Source organism: Oncorhynchus kisutch, linkage group LG12, assembly GCF_002021735.2.
Source record: "Oncorhynchus kisutch isolate 150728-3 linkage group LG12, Okis_V2, whole genome shotgun sequence".
NCBI classification, from domain to species: Eukaryota; Metazoa; Chordata; class Actinopteri; order Salmoniformes; family Salmonidae; genus Oncorhynchus; species Oncorhynchus kisutch.
Window position 1 is genome coordinate 21,739,392 of NC_034185.2, and position 24,911 is coordinate 21,764,302.

Genomic DNA, 24,911 nt, shown 5'->3' on the forward strand with positions numbered 1-24,911 from the left:
GTCGCTCTTTATGTAGAGTTGTCTCTCTTGTCATGTGTGTTTTGTCCTATATTTGTTATTATTTATATATATTTTTATCCAGCCCCTGTCAAAGGCTTTTTGCCAGACCATCATTGTAAATAAGAATTTGTTCTTAAGTGACTTGCCTAGTTAAATAAAGGTCAAATAAAAAAGCTAGCTAATTTAATTCCGTTTACAGACAAACAAATATAAAAGGTAACACGTTGCCTTGATTGTCAAAAACTGGTTCTAACGTTTGTTTTTGTCATAAGCGTATGTAATTTGATCATTTTGAGTATCCGTAGTCTTGTGTTTACATGTGTAGTGAGTTATGTTAGCTAGGAGTAAGCACACATTTTGCTGCAGAAAGTACCATTTAACTTTATGCTGAAAACAAATGCTGGACATTTTGTTTTTAATTGTCTACCAAGCTAGCCTTTCAGTTTGCTAGCGACGTTACTAGCTAACTTGAATTAGACGTGTTTTAACAGATGACAGGAGCTAGTTAGCTAAAGGTAGCTAGCTAGCTGGTAATAAGACTGAATGCTATGGCCGGGTCACTCGTGAGTTAACTATCCTTACTCCAAATGCTATGTAGCTAGCTAACGTTAGCTGGTGAGTCTCATTTAGGTTGTCCTGCTCAGACCTCACTTCTTAAATCTATTAGAGGGATTTGCCTGCTTCACAGAAAGCTTGCAGTCCGAGAACATCAATATGCAAACTGCACGAAGCCCCACGCTAAATTTGACAAATGAAGCTTATCAAAACGGTTTCTACTTTTCTGTATCTACCTCAAGGTCAGGTAACTTATTTGGAATTGCAGTCGGTCACTGGGACTGATTATGCTCGAGACGAGTAGCAAGGAACATGACAACGACCTCTTGCTGTCACCTGCACATGATCCATCGACTGATATAGTTGCTGCTGAGGAAAGTCAATTGCATTGCAATGTGAAGGAGCTCATCGCCCCTGGTAAGACATATATATAACCTATTATCATCACAGAAATGCGCTAAATGAGTGGAACCTGGCTTCTTTGATTCCAAAGTTTGAGGGTGGGGCGTGACAGCTTTTCATTGACTGTGTAAAACAGCACCTTCGTCTTCCACATTGTAATTTGGAACAGCGATTGAGGAAGTCAACAAAACCATTCCATTGTTTCTGCAACTACATCCCCCTAACAAGCAATGTTTACAATGTCTTCTACCCTCTTGTGGCTTTGAGACTCTATTGACTCTTGTCAAGGAGGGAAATTTAAGTAGTCCAACCTCAATTGAAATAATTAACTTCACTAGCTACTTGCTGTTTATTATCTATGCATAGTCACTTTACCCCTACCTAATGTACAAATTGCCTCGACTTAACCTGCACCCTGCGTATTGATTCGGTACTGGTACCCCCTTTATAGAGCCTCATTATTGTTACTTTTTTGTTGTAAATATTTTCTTAACTGCGTTGTTGGTTAAGGGCTTGTAAGTAAGCATTTCATGGTAAGGTGAAACACCTGTTGTATTCGGCCCATGTGACAAATTTAAAATGAGATTTGAAAAAGATAACTATTATTAGAGAATTGTGAGAACATTCTCTTCTCACTGTAACATCAAAGGTTAAGTGCATTCCATAGTCATTGGATGACATGCTGCACAAACAGATAGAGCCCCCTTATTTTTTTATATATATATTTTTTAATCGAAGTACATTATATTGTTATGTACTGTCTTGATGGTGGCCAGTTCCATGGCTTAATATCAGAAGTTCTAGGATCATCGCTCTCACACTGCATCACAAGAAACTGTTTGCATTCTTGTTGTTGTCAAAGCACCACAATGGATGGGGTGGAGTCACCACAGCAGGTTGGTGGCACCTTAATTGGGAAGAATGGGCTTGTGTTAATGACTGGAGTGGAATGGTATCAAACACATGGTTTCCAGATGTTTGAATCCATTTACTCCGTACTGGACATTATTATGAGCCGTTCTCCCCTCCGCATCCTCCTGTGAGTCACACAGACCATACATTTTACTATGAGCAGTTTTTTTGTTGTTGCTCAACTACTTTCAAGGAATAGCTTGTGTTCACTAGCTTCAAATATTCATTACATTCACCCAGAGTCTTGACGCACTTTTGTTGGAAATTATGTCTGCGATATTAGGAGGATCCATCTTAGCCATTTGCATGCTGTCATCATCTCCCCCTTGTTCCTCAGAAAATGAAATAGTGAAGAGGATCAAGAAGAGACCCCAAAAGCCACGTGGAAGGAAACAAAGTCCAAGTCATCCGAATGCTCTGACAATCTCATGTCCGAACTTCCATTCGCAGCTACAGCAATATGGAACAACCTTGGCTGTAAACAGTTTATGCCATTTTATTTATGCATTTATATCTAGGTTAACTTAAATTAACATCTCAAGACTAATATAACATGGTTGTAACATACCTTTTTATAGAGAGGATGAGTTCAGTAGTGACCATGACAGGGCTCTATGCTGGTGGCACCAACTCTGTAAGTCTATAATGACTGGTTATTTGTAGCATTTGCCAATTGATGCAAGGACCTTCCTTGTACCGCAGCTGCCCTTGAATTCAAATTTCCTCCAGCAGCCTAGTGGCGATAAATAATGCATTGTTGACTTGGCTGGCGGTTGATTTTACAGGAGGGCAGTCAAATCCAACTACAGAATAGCAGAATCACACATTTGTCTCCTGTAAAACACTAATTGTGCTACATTTCCCCTAGTTACCAAGCCAGAGGCCAATTTGAAGAAGAAGTGAAAGAGAGGTAGGTGGGTGTTTGGTTAGAGAGTGAGGAGGATGCAGAGAGACAGAAAACACAAGGCCCAAACTACTTTGTTTCAATACCCATCACAAATTGTAAAGTACAATTTTATGAATTTGTTTTTTTGTTTGTTGAAAAGTAAATGTTATATTTTTATTTTGTGGTATTTCTTAAAAGTTTCTCCACATGAGCTCACTGATAATTGGAATAAATTACTGCTTGTTTCACTTTAAATGTGATCACAAGGCAACTGCTGGAACTGGATGGCCAGAGAGTGAATGGCATGCTCTACTTGTGCAGATCAGTGCAGGCCCTGGTGATGCAGAGGGACTCCAGACTCACTCGGGCTCTGGTGCCTGTAGCCAGTCTCCACATCACGCTGCTGGTGACCCACTTGGCCAGTCAAGAGGAAGTAAACTTGTGAGTATCTGCAGCTGATCTCACTTATTTCAACCAAACAGCCACCCTCTGTTTATAGATGGCAGAAGCTATATTCTGTCTGTTTCTTTATCCTACACATTTGCAGAGAGAATACTGATTTAAAATATAATTTGTCCATAGGTGAAAATATTCAGTGCAGTGTGGTATTTTCTGAAAACATACAGTAAAACACAATGTAGGTAACCACTTCCACTTTCTTGAACCTCCATAGCCACTAAATATATAGTCCTAGAACTGTATCTCCCTATGACTAACACATGGCTACATGTCTGACTGTGTACACATTCCAGGAAATGTATATTTGCATCACTAAATACTGCAGGGGTAAATGTATGTATTAGCCTGACTGGCCGGTGTGTGACCGTGGTGGAAAGAGGATGAAGTAGAGAGAGAGCGAGGGATGGAGGGGATTAATGCTGTGCTCTGCTGACCGCAGGGCAGTGTGTGCAGTGGCCCAGATGAAGGCATCACTGCAGGACCTGCTGTGGGGGCGAGAGCTCATCCTGCCCTTCCACAGCATCGGACACTTCAGGAAGGTGGTGTTTTGTAGAGTTGGCCCAGGGAGAGAACCTTGTCAAACTGGTCCAGATCGCAGGTGGGTGCTACTGCTAGTCGGCTGCTGCTCCCCCACCCAACCCCCCTCTCCTTACTCTCTCGCTTCCCATTCTCCTCCACCTGCTTTCATCCCGTGTGCGGAGTCTTTGCAGTCACTCACCGTACCTTTCTAGCTGTATATTGATGTGAGTTGGGCTGCAAATTTTAGAATAAATCTGTATATGAGCATTGTTTTTAGCCATTTTAAATGGTATGCTTTCATAAATGAATATTTAAGCTGCAATATCAATTATTTATACAGCACATTTCAGACATGGAATGCAACGCAATGTGCGTCACGGGGGGGAGAATAATCGAATTAACAATGAAAATAACTTAAATATTTACTACATAAAAGGATAAACTAAAAAATAACAATTAAAAACTGAATGACTAAATAGCAGCCTAAGGAAAAGCGATGCTAAAAAGGTGTGTTTCCGTCCCGCTTTACTCAGTAATTTGTTGGAACACCTTTGGCAGCGATTACAGCCTTGAGTCTTCTTGGGTAAGAAGCTACAAGCTTGGCACACCTCTATATGGGAAGTTTCTCACATGCTTCTCTGCAGATCCTCTCAAGCTCTGTCAGGTTGGATGGGGAGCGTCGCTGCACAGCTATTTTCAGGTCTCTCCAGAGATGTTTGATCTGGTTCAAGTCCGGGCTCTGGCTGGGCCACTCAAGGACATTCAGAGACTTGTCCCAAAGCTGTGTGCTTAGGATCATTGTCCTGTTGGAAGGTGATCCTTCGCCCCAGTCTGAGAACCTGCCCCAGAGTGCCCAGGACTTCATCAAGGATCTCTCTGTACTTTACTCCGTTCATTTTTCCCCTGATGCTGACTAGTCTCCCAGTCTCTGCCGCTGAAAACATCCTCACAGCATGATGCTGCCACCACCATGCTTCACCGTAGGACTGGTGCCAGGTTTCCTCCAGATGTGACGCTTGGCATTCAGGCTAAAGTGTTTAATCTTGGTTTCATCAGACCAGAGAATCTTGTTTGTCATGGTCTGAGTCCTTTAGGTGTGTTTTGGCAAGCTCCAAGCGGGCTGCCACTCTACCGTAAAGGCCTGATTGGTGGAGTGCTGCAGAGATTGTGGAAGGTTCTCCCATCTCCACATAGGAACACTGGAGCTCTGTCAGTGACCATTGGGTTCTTGGTCACCTCCCTGACCAAGGCCCTTCTCCCCCGATTGCTCAATTTGGCTGGGCGGCCAGCTCGAGGAAGAGTCTTGGTGGTTCCAAACTTCTTCCATTTAAGAATGATGGAGGCCTCTGTGTTCTTGGACCTTCAATGCTGCAGACTTTTCTTGGTACCCTTTCCCAGATCTGTGCCTCGACACAATCCTGTCTCGGCGCTCTACAGACTTCCTTCGACCTCCTATCTTGGTTTTTGGCATTGTTTTTTTATGCTGGGCATCATTCACAGGCAACAATATATAATTCACAAGTGGCACACGAGTGATAGGTTAATATTGTCACCCTTCAGACTATTCTTGATTTAATCCATGGTGTGCCACTTGTGCATGTCAGAGCAATATAGCAATTAAACACTGGAATGGTAGATGTGCAGAAGATGAATGTGCAAGTAGAGATATTGGGGTGCAAAGGAGCAAGATAAATAAATAAGTACTGTATGGGGATGAGGTAGGTAGATAGATGGGCTATGTGCAGTGATCTGTGAGATGCTCTGACAGCTGGTGCTTAAAGCTAGTGAGGGAGATATGAATTCCGAGGTGCATATTGAAGATATTGGACTAACTGTCCATTTTATTTTTCATCAGCCAACAAGATGAGTAGACCTAACGAACAGCAAAAACACTAGCCTATGTCAGTCTACTATCTCTCATAGTACAAAAGTTGACATTCTGTGTGAGAAATAAATATTCCGAACATAGTCTGGGTCAGTTGTGGGATGCGCCAGATCCCAAATTTAATACCACTATCATCAACCTTTTTTACGCAATGTATGCATAAGGTCACAACATTTAGCTTAAAATGTTGATAGCCTAATAGTGCATTTCTTCACAAGCCAGCTATGCGCTCATTGTAGTAGGCTATAAGCGCAAATGTTCCATTAGCAGAAGTGACCGCAAATGTAATTATGCATGTAATACTTTTATTATAAAGGTGCATTTTTATGGTGACAATGATCTTCCCCAAACTTTAAAACGTGCTCGCTGCTTATGTATGCCAGTTAGGCTTGTCACCAACTGTCTCGTAGCCCGTAATAAAAAGAGAGAAAACGTTGAGATAACGGCATAACAAAATATATTTATTAAACTTAACTATATGATTAACTGTGTGTGTATATAGATGGTGTTGAGAGGTGCCATAACAAATTAACTCAAAGAAGCCCCAAATTGCCACAACTAAAAACAAGTGTGTCTGCGTGGAGAGAGTCTCTTCAATGTATGGGGGAAAGGCGTATTTATTTATACCCGGAACACACCTGAGCCCAGGGGTGTCCCATGTTGCTGACGACCCTCCCGGCTCCGCCCCCACCGACATCCTGTACGAGCAGACAGAGTGGGAGTGTTGTCACAGGCTCAACACCCCTTGTAAAGCGGATTAAGGTGCTTAATTTTAAGAAGTTATGTTCTCTAGTTGTGATCCAAACCATATCAAGACTATGGGCTAGGCTACATGAGGTGTACGCGTATGATTCGAAAAAGTAATTTAAAAAATATATAAGGCATTGTTTTTTATGCTGGGCGTCATTCACAGGCGACAATATATAATTCACAAGTGTCACACGAGTGATAGGTTAATATTGTCCCCCTTCAGATTATTCTTGATTTAATCTTGTTTTTACATATACTAAATAATATATGTGAAATTTGTTTTGATTTAGAATGGACCATTATCATGCACCTGTATCAAAACCGGGGTAGCGAGAAAAGGTAAGTGTCACCTATGCATTTAAATAGCGAATGGAGGAAGCTTTCCTGTGGTTAATTTGTGCCAGCCAGGTAGGCTATACTCCTGTTGTAAAGAAAAGCAGTGTGCTTAATATTAGGGAAGTTGAGATATAGAAAGCTGATGGGATACTTTATTTTTTATAGAAGCCATCACGTAATTGCATAGCCTATAGATATGTTGCGCAACAGGAGCTCATGGGCTCTCATGAAATTTTTGATTACATTTGCATTGATGTCACAGTGATTAGAGGGCTGCGTACCAGGCAGTTAGCACGTTTGGTTGGCTGCTCATGACCATCAGAGCTTGGAGAAGCCTACTTACCGTGACTTAACTGGCGGTCACTTGTCTTCACTTACCTTCGTGACTGGGAGTAATACGGTCACCACAACAGCCCTAGTCATAGATCAGTTATTGTCATTGAAAGCAAGTCTAAGAAGCGGTAGATCTGTTCAATGGGCACTTTTTCTGCTTCTATGTTTTAGTTGTTGCATCTTTCAGTTTTGTGCACCGGCTGAAAATACAATTATTTGTAGTTATGGAAAATATATTTCACACAATGTTTGTCTACACTATACTTGTTTGTTTTGTCACAAACTGAAATTCGGCATACTTCCAATTTTAGCAACCACAAAATGGTGGAGCTATTTCTGCATTAGAGTGCATCTTAAATGTTTTGCTTTTTTTCTCTCGCATAATCAAAATCTGATATCTTTATTATTTTGTACTTTTTAGATATTACAATCTTTTTTCAATGAGGCTGTGCTTTTTTAGATGTAGAAAGCTTCCCTTAAATAGAGACACTAACAGATTATCAGCTGCTGTCTTTTACTGCCCATTTGTGTTCTTCCACTAACCCCTATACCCCCCACCCTCTCCTCCTATTGATTATCTCCTTGTCTTACACCACTCTGACTTAAAGTTGCTCTCTCCCTCGTGGTCCTGAACTACAAATAGATCTGCTGTTGTTTTTCCCATCACCCTCGCTCTGTCTCTGGTCATTTGCGCCAGGTCTTGTGAGGAAAACGTTTGAGGAGAAATGCATCTCGTCTAGTGACCGCAAAGCCTTCAAGCCTCACCTTACCTTCATGAAGCTGTCCAAAACTCCTCCTCTACACAGTCAGGTGAGCCTCCTCACTCCTGCTGGAACGATATGCATAGAGAAAAAAACACAGGTGTGTGGAGATCTAGCGCAGCTTCATTATCCCTTCTTACTGGCAACCTTTTCTGCCTTTGAGGGATACCTTATTTGGTTGTGTAGGTACGATTGTTAGAGAATTCAAAGCCAAGTGTGTGTATTTATTCTGTCTTTCATATCAATTTACGCAATTTACCCTGCAAGACCAAAGTCCTTATGATAATCTCATTGATTATAATAATGTGTAGATTATCATGAAATAAGTCTGCACATTCAGTGATTTAGGAATGAAAATCAGTAGTTGTAATAATACAATATACCTGACAGTTTTTTATAAATGTAACCTTTATTTAGCTAGGCAAGTCAGTTAAGAACAAATTCATATTTACAATGATGGCCAAACTGGCACGACGCTGGGCCAATTGTGCGCCGCCCTATGGTACTCCAATCACGGTTGGATGTGATAGTCTGGATATGCTTTGATAGTGTAAGCCATTTATAAACTTAACAGTATCTTTATACTAAGTCACTGTCCCATGGCAAGAAGAAGGCCCTTTGATCAAATTGTGAACCATGATATTCACTCAGGTTGAGTGAATCTGTAGCAGCGGTCCACTGTGTGACATGTTTACCGTCCTGGCTGAGTGAATGATGGTTATGGCAGTCTATGTACAGTGGTCTGGCAAGGGGAGGAGGGATGAGGAGCATTTGACCTGGAGGGGGGGGGGGGGGGTAGTAGGAGGGGAAGATGGACGCTCCCTGCTTTATCGGTTTGTTGGCAGTGGATGACCTATTTCCTGCTGGTGTTATCGTTCCCACCAGACAACAGGCAGCCTAGAGAATACTTTGTTACTGTGGGGTCAGGGTGGATGGGTGTGTTCTGAAACATCCATATCTGGTCAGATGTGACATTGTGCACATCCCCATGTCTGTCTGTGTTGTCTCCCAGGGTTTAAAGAAGCTGTACTCTGACTACGCTCGTCACCACTTTGGAAACGAGAGGGTGTTCAGACTGGCCCTCTGCTCAATGGTGAAGAAAAAGACCCCAGATGGATTCTACCACCGAGGTCAGTTTCGGTAAGTAGAACCATGAGGCAGACTTTAAAAAATTGTAACTGAAAATCTCATCTGCTGTCCGCATTGACATCATTTAGAATTCAAAGAGATGAACACAACGTTTTTTGCTTCATACCTACTGTACCACTTCAATATCACATGAATTATGCACACAACTTTATTTACTCCAAAACTTGGGAGGTAAACTAAACCTGAGGAAAGTCTAAATATCATAATACAGACTAATAGTGAGTACAGTGGGGATTTTCTTACTGGGATTTAATATTTATCCTAGAAACATTTCCAGAACCAGTTCATATAATGTGATGTAGCAAGGGATGTTATTGTTTTTTTAGCCTAGATTTGATTTTCAAACTGCCCCTTGATGTTACTGAACGGAATTCTTGCGGGTTGCTTTGTTTTTATTTTGACCAGCAGAGGGAGTTTATCTTTTTTTAGGTGATTGTCTGTGAGGGTGGTGCTTTTCCTCTACATCATCTGGTCAACTCTTTACCCAGGGACTAACATTAGGAGGTTTAAGATGCTTGTTGTTCAGACCTGCCTTGATATTCCTCAGAGGTTTGTTCTGACAATCAATAGATGCTCATAATCAAGACAGAATTGGTGGGGATTGTGTTTTGTGGCTTTTAGTACTTGTTTTTTGTTTGAATTCCCTGCTTGCTTTCTTTGGATTTATAAATTATTTGAGGATGATGTTCTTCTCTGGGAACAAGTGTCCTTGTCAGCCGTTCACTTCGTGTTCTATTTTGACTGAGTAAACCACAGAACAGACCTTTTTTCGAATTAGCCTAATTGTTTAAAAACCCAGGAATGTTTATGTTTGGCCTCCAACTTCTGGAGATTTTAGTTTTTGCTCTTAAAGCCACTTAAAAACAAGCTTGGCAAAAGTTGAATGCACCCGCGGTGAGAGAAATAGTCTGTGTGAGATCAGCTAAAGGCTTGGAATTCATTAGCCAGTACACAGAGCTGACGAGGGAAGAAGGGCAGCCTAATTCATGTGCACTGACTGTCTCCACTGTGCGCTCCTCTGGCTGTGTGTGTTATGTCTGCTTTTTAAGACGATCAGGAACAAGTTAATTTAGCTTCAGATTGCTGTCTAACAGCCTGTGAAATTGGTGGTACTTGGAATAGACTTGTTCTGCATATCAAATATGTACCATCCCACTGGGCACAGACGTCAATTCAATGTCTATTCCATGTTGGTTCAACGTCATTTTATTGGAAAGACGTGGATTCAACCAGTGTGTGTGCTCAGTGTGATGTATGTAGGGTCGACAACAAAACATTAAAATACGGTTTGGCTATTATGGTTTGGCTATAGCCTAGACCTTGTTCATCTGTAATTAGTCCACAGAGCTTTTGGTTGGTCTACATGACTAACATGGAAATGTCTAAAAGCATCCAGTTGAGAGCAACATGGCTCCAATAGAAATGCCATATTAATTTGCCTGGTACTCCGGGTTGGTCTGGAAGGACTCCAACTGGATCAGGAAACTGTCAGCGGTGGACAGGCTATAAATTGGAAGGGTGTTGATTTAGGAGGATGTGTTTGTTATACATGACAGAAATAGAGCTCAGCTCCATGGCCAATTTCTCATTTGAAAACAACCTGTAAACACACACAATTAAAATATGACTGATATTACGATGAAGATAGAATTGGGATTGGTGTGCACATACACACTGGTGTGAGTTGATTAGTCCATATATAGTATATTATTCTCTTGTCTCCGTCAGCTGTCACTTGGACTCATGAAGGCTATGTTGGGTAGCAGTGTCAGCTAGGCAAGCTCTCCAGGACTTTCCCACTAGATGTGTGTAGTTGGCAGGTCGGGGATCTCTCCCCAGCTCTCTGATCTCTACTAGCTGCTCCCAGCACTGGCCTAGGTTCTGTGGGGACTGTGGGCCACTGAGCTGGCCTTGTGATGGGATGGCCCCACTCCCCTGACTGAGTCAGACTGGTGTTACAGACAGGACGCAGCACACTGAGGGTTCCCTCTCTCTCACCTCACACAAGCAGCCAGCTGTGAAACCCATGTCAAGGAGCTGACATCACAGTTCTGAAACACTGTTTCCGTACTCACCCTCTAAGGTTGGGGCAAGAGGTTAACCCATGTATGTGTGAGACTTAGATTTGATAGTGTTACTATGTTGTGAATATGACTCTGTTTTGTGCGAACCGCCAAGGATGCTGCAGGCTGGTTCCTCTCATATTATGGATTATACGCTATTCATTATTCACTCTGCTGTCTGAGAAACTGCTATGTATTGATTAGGAAATTGATTTTAGGGTGGCTGAATGTCATGTTGTTTTTAGTTGAATATGGAGGGGTCGCACTCTCAATTTCGGTTGAAGGATCTACAATCACGCCTGACAAGGCCAATGAAATCGGCCTCTCCTGGAAGCCCCACCTTCCACACAGGTGATAAGCGTGAGGCTCGGGTTCATTCCTTCAACTCAGGAACGATTCACGCCACTAAAACAATTGCAAAACAAGACGGTCTTAGGTTGCACCAACTAAACTGTCCCATAGTGGTAGAGGCTATTCACCCCCTGGATGTTGTGTGCTGACGGTTGTACACTGAAGGTTATCCTTGTTCTAATAAGTTTTCTAATCACAATTAGTTATTCAATTTGCTGGTGCAATGAGTAAGATGGCTACGAAAACGACAGAGACGATGATGGTTAAGCTGGCTCTGGGTCGAGATCATTCTCCCAGTCGTGCAGTTATAGCATTTCTCTGGAAGATACTTACTTGCGATTTACAGAATGTGTAGTTACCAACGCTTCCTGCATCTCGGTCCCAGCCAAGGTCCTTGATGCTGGTACTGAGACTGAGATGCAGGAAGCGGAGCTGGGTTTGAGTGATGGGAGCAAATGTCTTGTCTGCCTAGAGTATGTGGTGGCTGCCTGCACCCAACCGGCTCCTGTGCGCTCGGTCACAAGTTACGGGAGGCTGGTGGGTACCCCCCGCCACCTGTCTGCCTCGGTCTAGCACCGCTTGCCTCTTCCTAGACTTGTTGATAAAGCGATCTGGTCCAAAGTGGAGTTTTGAGACCAGGCTAGCTAAACAAGCACTGCATAGCGTGCTAGCCAGGTTCCTGCCTCCCTATGATGAAGTTTCTGGGGTAGCTCTTTTGTTTGGTATACGTAGCGGTAACTCGCTTAGTTATTCTAAACGGACCTTTCTGCGGTCAGAGGCTAGCTAGCCTAACTTATGCTAAAAAGCGTTCTGGGTAACGTTGGCTAGCAAGCTTAACTTCTGACGAATCACTTACTAGCTTTCCCCTGGTGTTATGGCAACACAATTCATATTTTTAGTTCCTGGAGTTGGAGGGAATGAAGAAAACAACAGGGTTTGCATGCAGCCCCCGATCACTTGGCTGGGGTAATTCCCGGAGCGAGGGGCCGCCACAAAAATACTGCTCCTACGTTTGGCAAATGGGGTACTACATCAGCCATTTCCAGAGCCCCCTGTGCCTTCAAGTTGCCCATCATGCAGGCTATACAGTCTCACGAAATCACAACGTATGTTGGACGCTTGGGCGTCCATGTTTAATGCTGCCTCAGTTACTCCGCGTTCCATGTTGTTCACAGGGTTCAAGGGGTATATTCGTCTCCCGAGGGTTAGCGTGACAATTTGGGTCAGTGTCCACAAGGGTGCCCCCCTCCCCATAGGTGGCTTGTTACTGGGATTTTTAAAATGTTTATTTCACCTTTTATTTAACCAGGTAGGCCAGTTGAACAAGTTTTCATTTACAACTGCGACCTGGCCAAGATAAAGCAAAGCAGCCCGCTTCTCCTTCACCCAAATCCAGACAGCTGATGTATCTGAAAGAGCTAAAAAATATGGATCCCTACAAATCAGCCGGGCTAGACAATCTGGACCCTCTTTCTAAAATTATCCGCCGCAATGTCGTCTGCAAATTTTATAATTGAGTTGGATGTGTGCATGGCCACGCAGTCGTGGGTGAGCAGGGAGTACAGGAGAGGGCTGAGCATACACCCTTGTGGGGCCACAGTGTTGAGGATCAGCGACGTGGAGATGTTGTTTTCTACCTGCACCACCTGGGGGCAGCCCGTCAAAGTTCAGGACCCAGTTGCACAGGGTGGGGTTGAGACCCAGGGCCTCCAGCTTGATGAGCTTGGAGGGTACTATGGTGTTGAATGCTAAGCTGTAGTCAATAAACAGCTTTCTTACATGGGTATTCCTTTTGTCCAGATGGGATAGGGCAGTGTGTTGGCGATTGCGTAGTCTGAACATGTTGGAGCGGTATGCAAACTGTAGTCATTTAGTTCAGTTATCTTTGCATTCTTGGGTACAGGAACAATGGTAGCCATCTTGAAGCATGTGGGGACAGCAGACTGGGATAGGGAGAGATTGAATATGTCCGTAAACGCACCAGCCAGCTGGTCTGTGCATGCTTTGAGGACGTGGCTCCGGATGCGTCTGAGCCTTGCGAGGGTTAACACGTTTAAATGTTTTTCTCACATTGGCCACGTAGAAAGGGGGGGGGTGGTCGCAGTCCTTGATAGCGGGCTGCGACGGTGGCAATGTATTATCCTCAAAGCAGGCAAAGAAGGTGTTTAGTTTGTCTGGTAGCATGACGTCGGTGTCCCTGGCGTAGCTGGATTCCTTTTTGTAGTCCGTGATTTCCTGTAGACCCTGCTGCATACGTCTCGTATCTGAGCCGTTGAATTGCGACTCCACCATGTCCCTGTACTGGCATTTTGCTTGTTTGATTTCCTTGCGGAGGGAATAACTACACTGTTTATATTCAGACATATTCCCAGACCTCTTTCCATGGTTAAATGTGGTGGATCACGCTTTCAGTTTTGCGCGAATGCCGCCATCCATCAACAGTTTCTGGTTAGGGTAGGTTTTAATAGTCAGTGGGTACAATATCTCCAATGTACTTCTTTATAAACGCACTCACTGAGTCAGCGTATAGGTCGATGTTGTTCTCAGAGGCTGGCAGGAACATATTCCAGTCCGCATGATCTAAACAATCTTGCGGACCAGTGCTGAAAGGTTCTCGTCACTGGTACATCCTGTTTGAGTTTTTGCCTAAAAGACAGAAGGAGAAAGATGGCGTCGTGGTTGGATTTGACGAACAGAGTGTTGGAGGGCTTTGTATGCATCACGGATGTTAGAGTAGAAGTGGTCGAGGGTGTTGCGCATGCGTGTAGCGCAATCAATATGCTTGAATTTCGGTAGACTTGTTCTCATATTTGCTTTGTTAAAATCCCCAGCAACAATAAATGCAGCCTCAGGATGCATAGTTTCCAGTTTGCATGTAGTCCAGTGACGTTCCTTGATGGCCTTCTTGGTATCTGGGGAATGTACACAGCTGCGACTATAATTGACGAGAATTCTCTTGGTAGGTAGAATTGCCGGCACTTGATTGTAATTCTAGATTGGGTGAGCAGAAGGCCTTGAGTTCCTTTATGTTATGATTACACAATGAGTCGTTAATCATAAAGCATACACAACCGCCAGGCCTTTTCCCAGAGAGGTGTTTATCTCTGTCGGTACGATGCATGGAGGTGTCTGAACCAATTCCGACAACATATCCCGAGAGAGCCATGTTTCCGTGAAACAGTATGTTACAATCTGACTCTCTGGAAGGCAACCCTTGCTCAAATGTCATCTACCTTGTTGTCAAGAGACAGGACATTGGCTAGTAGTATACTCGTGCACACCGCTCCTGTCTACGGGGCGTGGCCAGGTGGCCGCTTCGTCTGCCCCTTCTGCGGCTTCGTTGTTTTGGATCGCCTACTGGAATTACCTACGTGGTCCTGGGTGGTGGTCCACACAGAGGTCTCCGCTTCGGGAAAGTCGTATCCCTGGTCATAATGTCGGTAAGTTGAAGTTGCTCTCATATCCAGTAGTTCTACATAAAAATAATAATAATAATAATAATATTACTGCGTAGTTTGCTAAGAACTCGAAGCAACCATCACTATCGGTGCCATACCATCCACCTGACAGGTGTGGAAAGCTGACTAAACAGCATGCTCATTACACAGGTGCACCTTTTGCTGGAGACAAAAGGCCACTGTAAAATGTGCAGTTTTGTCAACACAATGCCATGGATGTCCACCAGAGCTGTTCCCAGATAATTAAATCTTCATTTCTCTGCCATATGCCACCTTCAACGTCGTTTTAGGTAATTTGGCAGTATGACCAACCGGCCTCAACCGCAGATCACATGTAACCAGCCCAGGACCTCCACATCCGGCTTCTTCACCTGCGGACAGCTGATGAACCTGTGGGTTTGCACAACCAAAGAATTTCTGCAAAAACTGTCAAACTGTCTCAGGGAAGCTCATCTGTTTTACTCGTCGTCCTCACCAGGGTCTTGACCTGACTGCAGTTTGGCGTCGTAACCGACTTCAGTTGTCAAATGCTCACCTTCGATGACCACTGGCACGCTGGAGAACTGTATTCTTCGCGGATGACTCCCGGTTTCAACTGGAACGGGCAGATTTGGGCGAGCAGTTTGCTGATGTCAATGTTGTTAACAGAGTGCCCCATGGTGGCGGTGTGGTTATGGTATGGGCAGGCATAAGCTACGGACAATGAACACCATTGCATTTTATTGATGGCTATTTGAATGCGCAGCGATACCGTGACGAGATCCCAAGGTCCATTGTCGTTCCATTTATCCGCCTCCATCACATGTCACAAGGCTATGTATGCAATTCCTGTAAGCTGAAAATATCCCAGTTCTCTCATGGCCTGCCTACTCACCAGACATGTTACCCATTAAGCACGTTTGGGATTCTCTGGATCGACATGTACGACAGCGTGTTCCAGTTCCTGCCAATATACAGCAACTTTGCACAGCCATTGAAGAGGAGTGGGACAACATTCCACAGGCCACAATCAATAGCTTGAGCAACTCTATGCGAAGGAGATGTGTTGTGTCGCATGAGGCAAATGGTGGCCCACCAGATACTGTGTTTTTTTTTTTTAAGATATCTGATCAACAAATGCATATCTGTATTCCCAGTCATGTGAAATCCATAGATTAGGGCCTCAATTTATTTCAATTGACTGCTTTCCTTTTATGAACTCAAACTTAATACTATCTTTGAAATTGTTGCATTTAATTATTTTCAGTATATTATATACTATTGATTCCACTACCCACTTTATATATGTAAATAGTCTATTATTGTCTGCTGGATGCTTCCTCTTCTACCTCTTTAATTTTTTTTACTTATTAATTTAACGTACTGTATTGTTGAGGGAGCTTGCGCATAAGCATTTTGCTGCACCTTTTACACCTGCTGTAAACTGTGACGAATACATTTGATTTTGTCAGCGGACTAGCGGTAGGTAGTGTGGGTGAATGTGGCGAGAGGAGCGTGCTACTGGTAACTTCACTTTTTTATTTTAATATTCATTATTATAATCTGGTTGGTTCGAGCCCTGAATGCTGATAGGCTATACCACTGGTATGACAAAACATTTGTTTTTACTCTTGTTACTACGTTGGTAACCATTTTATAATAGCAATAAGGCATCTCAGGGGTTTGTGGTATATAGCACAGCTAAGGGCTGTATCCAGGACCAGCCCTTAGCCATAGTATAATGGCCATTTACCACAAACCCCTGAGATGCCTTATTGCTTAAATGTACTGCATTACTGAGGGAGCTAGCACACAGGGTAAAATGCTTATCTTTTACACCTGCTGTAAACTATGTGACGAATGCATTTGATTTTACATTTCGTCAGCAGACTAGCAGAAGGTAGTGTAGGTGAATTTGGCGAGAGGTGTGCTACTGGTGGGTTCTTGAAAAATAGGGGTAGGGTTGTAGAGAATCAAAAGACCATGAATGTAATAAGAAATCTTAGGTGCTGGCTTAAGGCCAGTAGCAACCACTACAGAATGTCTGGTCAGAACAAGGATGAGGCGAACAAGGATAAGGAGTTTAATGGAAGATGTCCACATTCACACACATCTGACCACTCATGGTTCAGTTAACTGAGACTCATGTCCAGTGAGAACTTGAAGTCGATCGATTATGATTTTTCAACGTCGATACCATTTATTGGAGGACCAAAATTAGCCGATGATGATTAATCTGCTTTTTTAATATTTTGTAATAATGACAATTACAACAATACTGAATTAACAGTGAACACTTTTATTTTAACTTAATATAATACATGAATAAAATATATTTAGTCTCAAATAAATAATGAAACAATGCTCAATTTGGTTTAAATAATGCAAAAACAGTGTTGAAGAAAGTAAAAGTGCAATATGTGCCATGTAAAAAAAAAAGTGACCGTTTAAGTTCCTTGCTCAATACATATGAAAGCTGGTGGTTCAATATTCCCAGTTAAGAAGTTATAGGTTGTAGTTATTATATGAATTATGACGCGTTGACTTTCTCTCTATACCATTTATATTTTATATACCTTTGACTATTGGATGTTCTAATAGGCACTTTAGTATTGCCAGCCTAATCTCGGGAGTTGATAGGCTTGAAGTCATAAACAGCCATGCTTGAAGCACAGCGCTAAGAGCTGCTGGCAAACGCAGTAAAGTTTGAATTAATGCTTATGAGCCTGCTGCTGCCTACCACCGCTCAGTCCGACTCCTTTATCAAATCATAGGCTTAATTATAATATAATAAACACAGAAATATGAGCCTTTGGTCATTAATATGGTCAAATCCAGAAACTATCATTTCAGAAACAAAACGTTTTATTCATTCAGTGAAATACGGAACCGTTCCATATTTTATCAAAGTCTAAATATTGCTGTTACATTGCACAACCTAAAATGTTATGTCATAATTATGTAAAATTCATGTTTCTGACTACAAAGCGTGCTGGGGCCATAGACTAACAAACTGAAATCCCGGGAATCAAGGCTGCTGACAGGCTGAACGAGATGTGGTGGTGATTATTTTGTGTGACATTGACAAATAAGACACTAACAAAAGTGCTCCTCTGAATGAGAGACTAAGCTGCCTGATTAGAACTAACCAGAAGGCATGGCTAAAATCAGCTGACTGAAGCTGGCCATTTTTAACAGTCCTAAAGATAGGCTGTTTCCCCCTCTGCTGCAGAACACATCAACTAGGATTTTGTGAGCTGGACATTGCTGTAGCACGGGGGTGGTGTAGCATAACAGTGTTGTTTTTGTAAATGCTCCAGTTAGGGGGATGTAGGAGGAGCTCCAGTTAGGGGGATGTAGGAGGAGCTCCAGTTAGGGGTGCACATGCTCAATTCCTCCAGGCCTCATTGGTAAAAGAGAGCGAATAGCATTTGAGCTGTCCTGCTGAACTATGTCTAGGAAATACAGGATGGTTTCATCGCGTGCAATAGGCCTATTGGACAGTCCTCTTGCTCAAGTTAGAGGCATCATTACATTTAAAATGAGCACTGTGTATGTATTGATATATTGTGGTAATATTTATTAATTGTGCTGTCTAAATCCTTTGCCTGGCATTTCAGACAGATTTTACTATACACTGTAAGTTGATATTTATATAGGCTCAAGTGTGTTTTAATGATAATGGCCTCGACTTTGAGTGGGTGAAAGTGTGTGTGGTATTTAGGCTTGGCCAGCTGATAATGTACCTTGGATGTTTGTCTTGGGTAGCTACTAGAAACAAATCTATCTTGTGTAGTGAGTAAGCCATGATGGCACAGCGATGAATAACACTAGTCATATTCAGAAAGGTGATAGGAAGGGCCCTGTTATCTTTAGTGTGCATCTGCTTATGTGTGCCTTCAGAAAGTATTTAAAACCCTTGACGTATTCCACATTCTGTTGTGTTCTAGCCCAAATTCAAGATTGACATTTGACAAGGTGAAAACCATGTTTTTGCAGTTTTTGCAAATTGATTGAAAAAGAAATACAGAAATATCTCATTTACATAAGTATTCACACCTGAGTCATTACTTTGTAAAATCACCTTTGGCAGTGATTTACAGCGTGTTTTTCTGGGTAAGTCTCTAAGAGATTTCCACACCTGGATTGTGCAATATTTTCCCATTCTTTTCAAAATTATTCAAACTCTGTCACATTGGTTGTTGATTGCTAGACCACCATTTTCAGGTCTTGCGATTTAGATTTTCAAGCATATTTAAGTCAAAACTAACTTGGCCACTCAGTATCATCACATTATATTTGTCACATCCCCTAACCAGAAACTGGGGATGGATGGCGGCATTCGCACAAAACTGAAAGCGCGAACCACCGCATTTAATCATGGAAAGAGGACATTCACTGTCGTCTTGGTAAGCAACCAGTGTAGATTTGGCCTTGTGTTTTAGGTTGTTGTCCTGCTGAAAGGTGAATTAATCTCCTAGTGGAAAGCAGACTGAACCAGGTTTTCATCTCGGAATTTGCTTATGCTTAGCTCCATTCTGTTTTTTTGGCAGTAGAATGGCCCGTACTGAAGAGCTCAGGTACTTTCAACATGGCACCGTCATAAGATGCCACTTTTCCAACAAATCAGTTAGTCAAATTTCTGCCCTGTTAGAGCTGCCCCGATCAACTGTAAGTGCTGTTATTGTGAAGTGGAAATGTCTAGGAGCAACAATGGTTCAGCCGCGAAGTGATAGGCCACACAAGCTCACAGAACGGGACCGCCAAATGCTGAAGCAAAGTCCGCACAAGAACTGTTCGTCAGGAGCTTCATGAAATGGGTTTCCATGGCATAGCACCGTTCACCATTCCCAATGCCAAGCGTCAGATGGAGTGGTGTAAAGCTCGCCACCATTGGACTCTGGAGCACATTTCACCATCTGGCATCAGGACAGAATCTGCATTTCGTGTCTTGCTCAACACCCCAAATGCAAAGCATTTGCTTTGTTGACAGAATTTTATAGAATATCTTTCACTGAAAGGCTTTTGAGTATGTATCTATTGATGTTTTGTATGTACAATTTTAAGACCTGCTTCCATGATTTTGGCTTGTCATATCTTCCCAATACGTTTGAAATATACACTGATCAAAAAAATAAAGGGAACACTTAAACAACACAATGTAACTCCAAGTCATTCACACTTCTGTGAAATCAAACTGTCCACTTAGGAAGCAACACTGATTGACAATAAATGTCACATGCTGTTGTGCAAATGGAATAGACAACAGGTGGCAATTATAGGCATTTAGCAAGACACCCCCAATAAAGGAGTGGTTCTGCATGTGGGGACCACAGACCACTTCTCAGTTCCTATGCTTCCTGGCTGATGTTTTGGTCACTTTTGAATGCTGGCGGTGCTTTCACTCTAGTGGTAGCATGAGACGGAGTCTACAACCCACACAAGTGGCTCAGGTAGTGCAGCTCATCCAGGATGGAACATCAATGTGAGCTGTGGCAAGAAGGTTTGCTGTGTCTGTCAGTGTAGTGTCCAGAACATGGAGGCGCTACCAGGAGACAGGCCAGTACATCAGGAGACGTGGAGGAGGCCGTAGGAGGTTAACAACCCAGCAGCAGGACCGCTACCTCCGCCTTTGTGCAAGGAGGAGCACTGCCAGAGCCCTGCAAAATTACCAAAATTGCCACAAATGTGCATGTGTCTGCTCAAACGGTCAGAAACAGACTCCATGAGGGTGGTATGAGGGCCCGACATCCACAGGTGGGGGTTGTGCTTACAGCCCAACACCGTGCAGGATGTTTGGCATTTGCCAGAGAACACCAAGATTGGCAAATTTGCCACTGGCGCCCTGTGCTCTTCACAGATGAAAGCAGGTTCACTGAGCACATGTGACAAATTTATTTATATAGCCCTTTGTACATCAGCTGATATCTCAAAGTGCTGTACAGAAACCCAGCCTAAAACCCCAAACAGCAAGCAATGCAGGTGTAGAAGCACGGTGGCTAGGAAAAACTCCCTAGAAAGGCCAAAACCTAGGAAGACAGACGTGACAGAGTCTGGAGACTCTGTGGAGAATGTTCTGCTGCCTGCAACATCCTCCAGCATGACCGGTTTGGCGGTGGGTCAGTCATGGTGTGGGGTGGCATTTCTTTGGGGGGCCGCACAGCCCTCCATGTGCTCGCCAGAGGTAGCCTGACTGCCATTAGGTACAGAGATGAGATCCTCAGACCCCTTGTGAGACCATATGCTGGTGGGGTTGGCCCTGGGTTCCTCCTAATGCAAGACAATGCTAGACCTCATGTGGCTGGAGTGTGTCAGCAGTTCCTGCAAGAGGAAGGCATTGATGCTATGGACTTGCCCGCCCGTTCCCCAGACCTGAATCCAATTGAGCACATCTGGGACATCATGTCTCGCTCCATCCACCAACGCCACGTTGCACCACAGACTGTCCAGGAGTTGGCGGATGCTTTAGTCCAGGTCTGGGAGGAGATCCCTCAGGAGACCATCCGCCACTTCATCAGGAGCATGCCCAGGCGTTGTAGGGAGGTCATACACACTACTGAGCCTCATTTTGACTTGTTTTAAAGACATTACATCAAAGTTGGATGAGCCTGTAGTGTGGTTTTCCACTTTAATTTTGAGTGTGACTCCAAATCCAGACCTCCATGGGTTGATAAATTATCAATGGAAATCACATTTTTGTGTGATTTTGTTGTCAGCACATTCAACTATGTAAAGAAAAAAGTATTTAATGAGAATATTTCATTCATTCAGATCTAGGATGTGTTATTTTAGTGTTCCCTTTATGTTTTTGAGCAGTGTATCAATTTACTCTGCAATTCTATACAAATACAGAATTGGATACACAATGACCAAAATCATTTATAGTTTTTTATAGTAGTACGGCATTCTGTTACGTTGTGCTTTCCTTTCTTCATCTTAACTTTCCATGTGACTGCTATAGCAGACACCATTTGAGAATATGTATGAATTGTACAAATAAATAGGTTCTACACAATGTTCCAAAATCAAACTTTCCATCCTTGTGCACAATGTTATTTTGTCCATCAATTTCAATATTTGTGTTGTACCAAGTAAGTTGCTGAAGAATTTCCCCAGGGTTTTCTGGTGGATAGAATTGGAAGTATAACCATGATTTTATTGCCTCCTGGAGGAATGGAGATACATTGCTAAAAATACTTATTTTATTTTGGTAGAGACATTTTTAAGTTGAAGAATGGGGACGTTAACTTACTGAAATCCAGTTTGGATTGGATTATAGTTTCTGTATCCAGGACGCCTTCAGATTGCAACCTTGAACCTTGAAATTAGTCAGTCTTAGTCCACCCTCTTAATTATTGATACATATATTTTCTTAATTTTCTCTGGATTATTGTTCTATATAAATGTACATATTTTCTGTTCATATTGTTTGAAAAAATGATCTTGCGACCGGAGAGACATGCGATTATTGAATTGAGACGGCTAAATAATCAATTAATATGGCTTTTCAGTGTATGGAAAGATGATTGCCTTTCCATGGTTAATATTCTGTCAATCTTTTTAAATTTCGCTTCAAAATGTAGGTCGTTCATGCATTCAGGCATAATGTATTCCAAGAACATTTATTTACTGGCCCGTCTGTCCATGTAGTTGACACACTACGTATTATTACCAAGTTGGAGTTTTTTTTAAAGACCCCAGTCTAAATTTTTGAGTGCGCTTATGGAGGCAGCTTGAGGACGGAGATGGAAGGTGATATCCTCTGCATAGGTAGAAATCTTAGTCATAAAACCATACATGTCTAATCCTTCGATCTCTATTTGTCACCTTTTTATAGCTAATATTTAAATTCCAATTAAAAATAGGTAAGGCAAGAGAGGCTAACCCTGTCTCACTGCTCTTGACAGTTTTAAACTATCTGAGATGTACCTATTATTTATGAGTTTGAGTCCTGGTAAGATATCTTTACCCTATTTATGAGGGACTCGTCAAAGTCTTTCAAACATTAATTTAAGAAGTCCCATCTGATCTTATCAAATGCCTTTTCAAAATCTGCAATCAATATAAGGACCAGTTCATTTGCTTTATCATAACAATACATAATTTTAAGACTCATTCTGATACTGTCTTCTATGAATCTCCCTGCCAAGAAACCGTTTTGATCATGGTGGATTATATTTTGTATCACTTTTCTAACTTTTAAAGAAATACATTTTTGACATTATACAGTCATCACAACCAAGTAACGTGATATTGAACTCCTGCATGTTGCTTTAATAATGAAATGAATCCCTCATGGTGGGTGCCGGATAGTAGGGGTTTCTGTAAAGAACATTTTATATACCTCAATTGGAATTCCATCAACCTGGTGACGTGCCTATTTTTGAATGATTCAATGGCATAAAGTAGTTCCTCCTCGATCAAATCTTGCTGCTCGTCAGTAAGTTTCAGGTGGGGGTGATTCTATATAAAATCTCTGAGAATGATCAGATTTTAGGGCTGTCTTCCTCTAAGGTGAACAGCTATTTGAAATATTATATATATCATTGGGAGATGACAATGCCATTCTCTCTCAAATTCGTTTTGATATATTTCTCCTGGCAACATTTCTCTGCTGTAAATGCATGAAATGTTGGGAGCATTTTTCACATGTTCTATCCATGTGGCTCCAAACCTCTCTAGCTCTCTCTGTTTGGTAATGGTAATGTTGTAATTCAATCTTTAGAAGAATTGTCCATTTGTTGGTTTAGAGTGATCATTTAATCTGTTAAAAGCTTTTTCCTTGGCCAGAAACCTTTTCTTTCTCTTGATGATTAGTTAACAAGTTGAATCAGGTGTGCTTGTCCATGGCTACAACAAAACGTGTACTTTTGGGGTTACTGGAGGACTGGCGTTGGGAAACTGCCCTAGCTCATCATGAACATCCAGTCATGTGTTTTTGTACCCTGTAATTTTTCTCCTGTTCCATTGTAGCACAGCGATTGGCACATTGTAGCACCACAATGGGATGGGGAGGGTTTAACAGTGTATGTGTGCCCATTTTGGTCTGTGTCCACGAGCGTGTGTGCCTAATTTTGCCTACACGTGTGAGTGAATCTGTGCATTTAGTGTGTTTTTTTTTAGAGTAGAAGCAGCTGTGTGGTTACTGTTGTTGGGAGCTGGAGACTGCTGGCCCTCTCAGCCAGCTGAGGACAAATGCTGCCGTGTATGTGGTCCATCAATGGCCTGTTTACAATGCCATCACACATCCTTAACGGCCTGACTCAGGTTTAATCCAGCATCTAGGATTGGCCACAACTCATCACTCAGACAGCTGCTGGTGCTCCTAATAGATTGACTCCAACTAAATCTCTTCCAATCACAGTTTAAGAGTACAGCATAGTCCCATCAATGACAAGCACAGTTTGGAGCGACTTAGGCTCCCATATGCCGAGCAACAAAGCTTTGATAAGATGTTCAGCTGCCTCGTCAAACCTCGTCAATACCAGTAGCTCTGTGAACGATAAGAAAATCCCCCTGTATAGATAAGCATTAACTAGTGGAGGAAAAATGCAAGGTGAGTTGGACCCATGCTGGTTGCGGTAACTTCCCCCCTGCTTCCATTTTAGTCAATTAGCAGATGCTCTTATCCAGACCGATTTACAGGAGCAATTAGGGTTAAGTGCCTTGCTCAGAGCACGTCGACATATTTTTCACCTAGTTGGCTCAGGGATTCGAACCAGCAACCTTTTGGTTACTGGCCCAATGCTTTTAACTGCTAGACTACCTTTCACCGCACAACAAGGGCCTCCCCTACCTGCTCGCTCAGACTCTGCATACGAAACATGCTGTTGTATGCATCTGATGCTGTTTGTTGTGCGATTATTAATTATGTGGACACATCTCTATGATCTACACTGTAAGACTCAGTGGTCTCTGCACTGTCTGAATAAATCTATTAATTTCTCGTACAAAAACAAGTCCCTGATTCATTTCGTATCTGTCAGATTCACGCTGTCCAACATTTTTATTTTTTTATTTTTTATTATTATTATTATGTTTTCTTCTTGGGCCTCTATAACTATATCTATTGTTTTTATTTTTGTTGTTGTGTGATTTGGATTGATCCCCTCT

At 42.5% G+C, this 24,911-nt stretch overlaps 1 protein-coding gene across 15 annotated transcripts in view; it reads left to right on the plus strand.

The window, feature by feature from the left end:
- Positions 1 to 273: 273 nt before the first annotated feature.
- LOC109900701 (A-kinase anchor protein 7) overlaps positions 274 to 24,911 on the plus strand; it is a 39,508-nt gene continuing 14,870 nt past the window's right edge. For 3 of the 15 annotated variants that reach the window (XM_020496456.2, XM_020496457.2, XM_020496463.2), the window contains exon 1: positions 8,811 to 8,938. In XM_020496456.2, the coding sequence (XP_020352045.1) occupies positions 8,911 to 8,938 (28 nt within the window). In that variant the 5' untranslated portion in view covers positions 8,811 to 8,910. Of the gene's footprint in view, positions 2,780 to 3,076; positions 3,197 to 3,337; positions 3,393 to 3,653; positions 3,813 to 6,658; positions 7,848 to 8,810; positions 8,939 to 24,911 lie in introns of those variants that run through there. The other 12 variants (XR_004211908.1, XR_002256642.2, XR_004211906.1 and 9 more) reach the window with 12 other exon arrangements.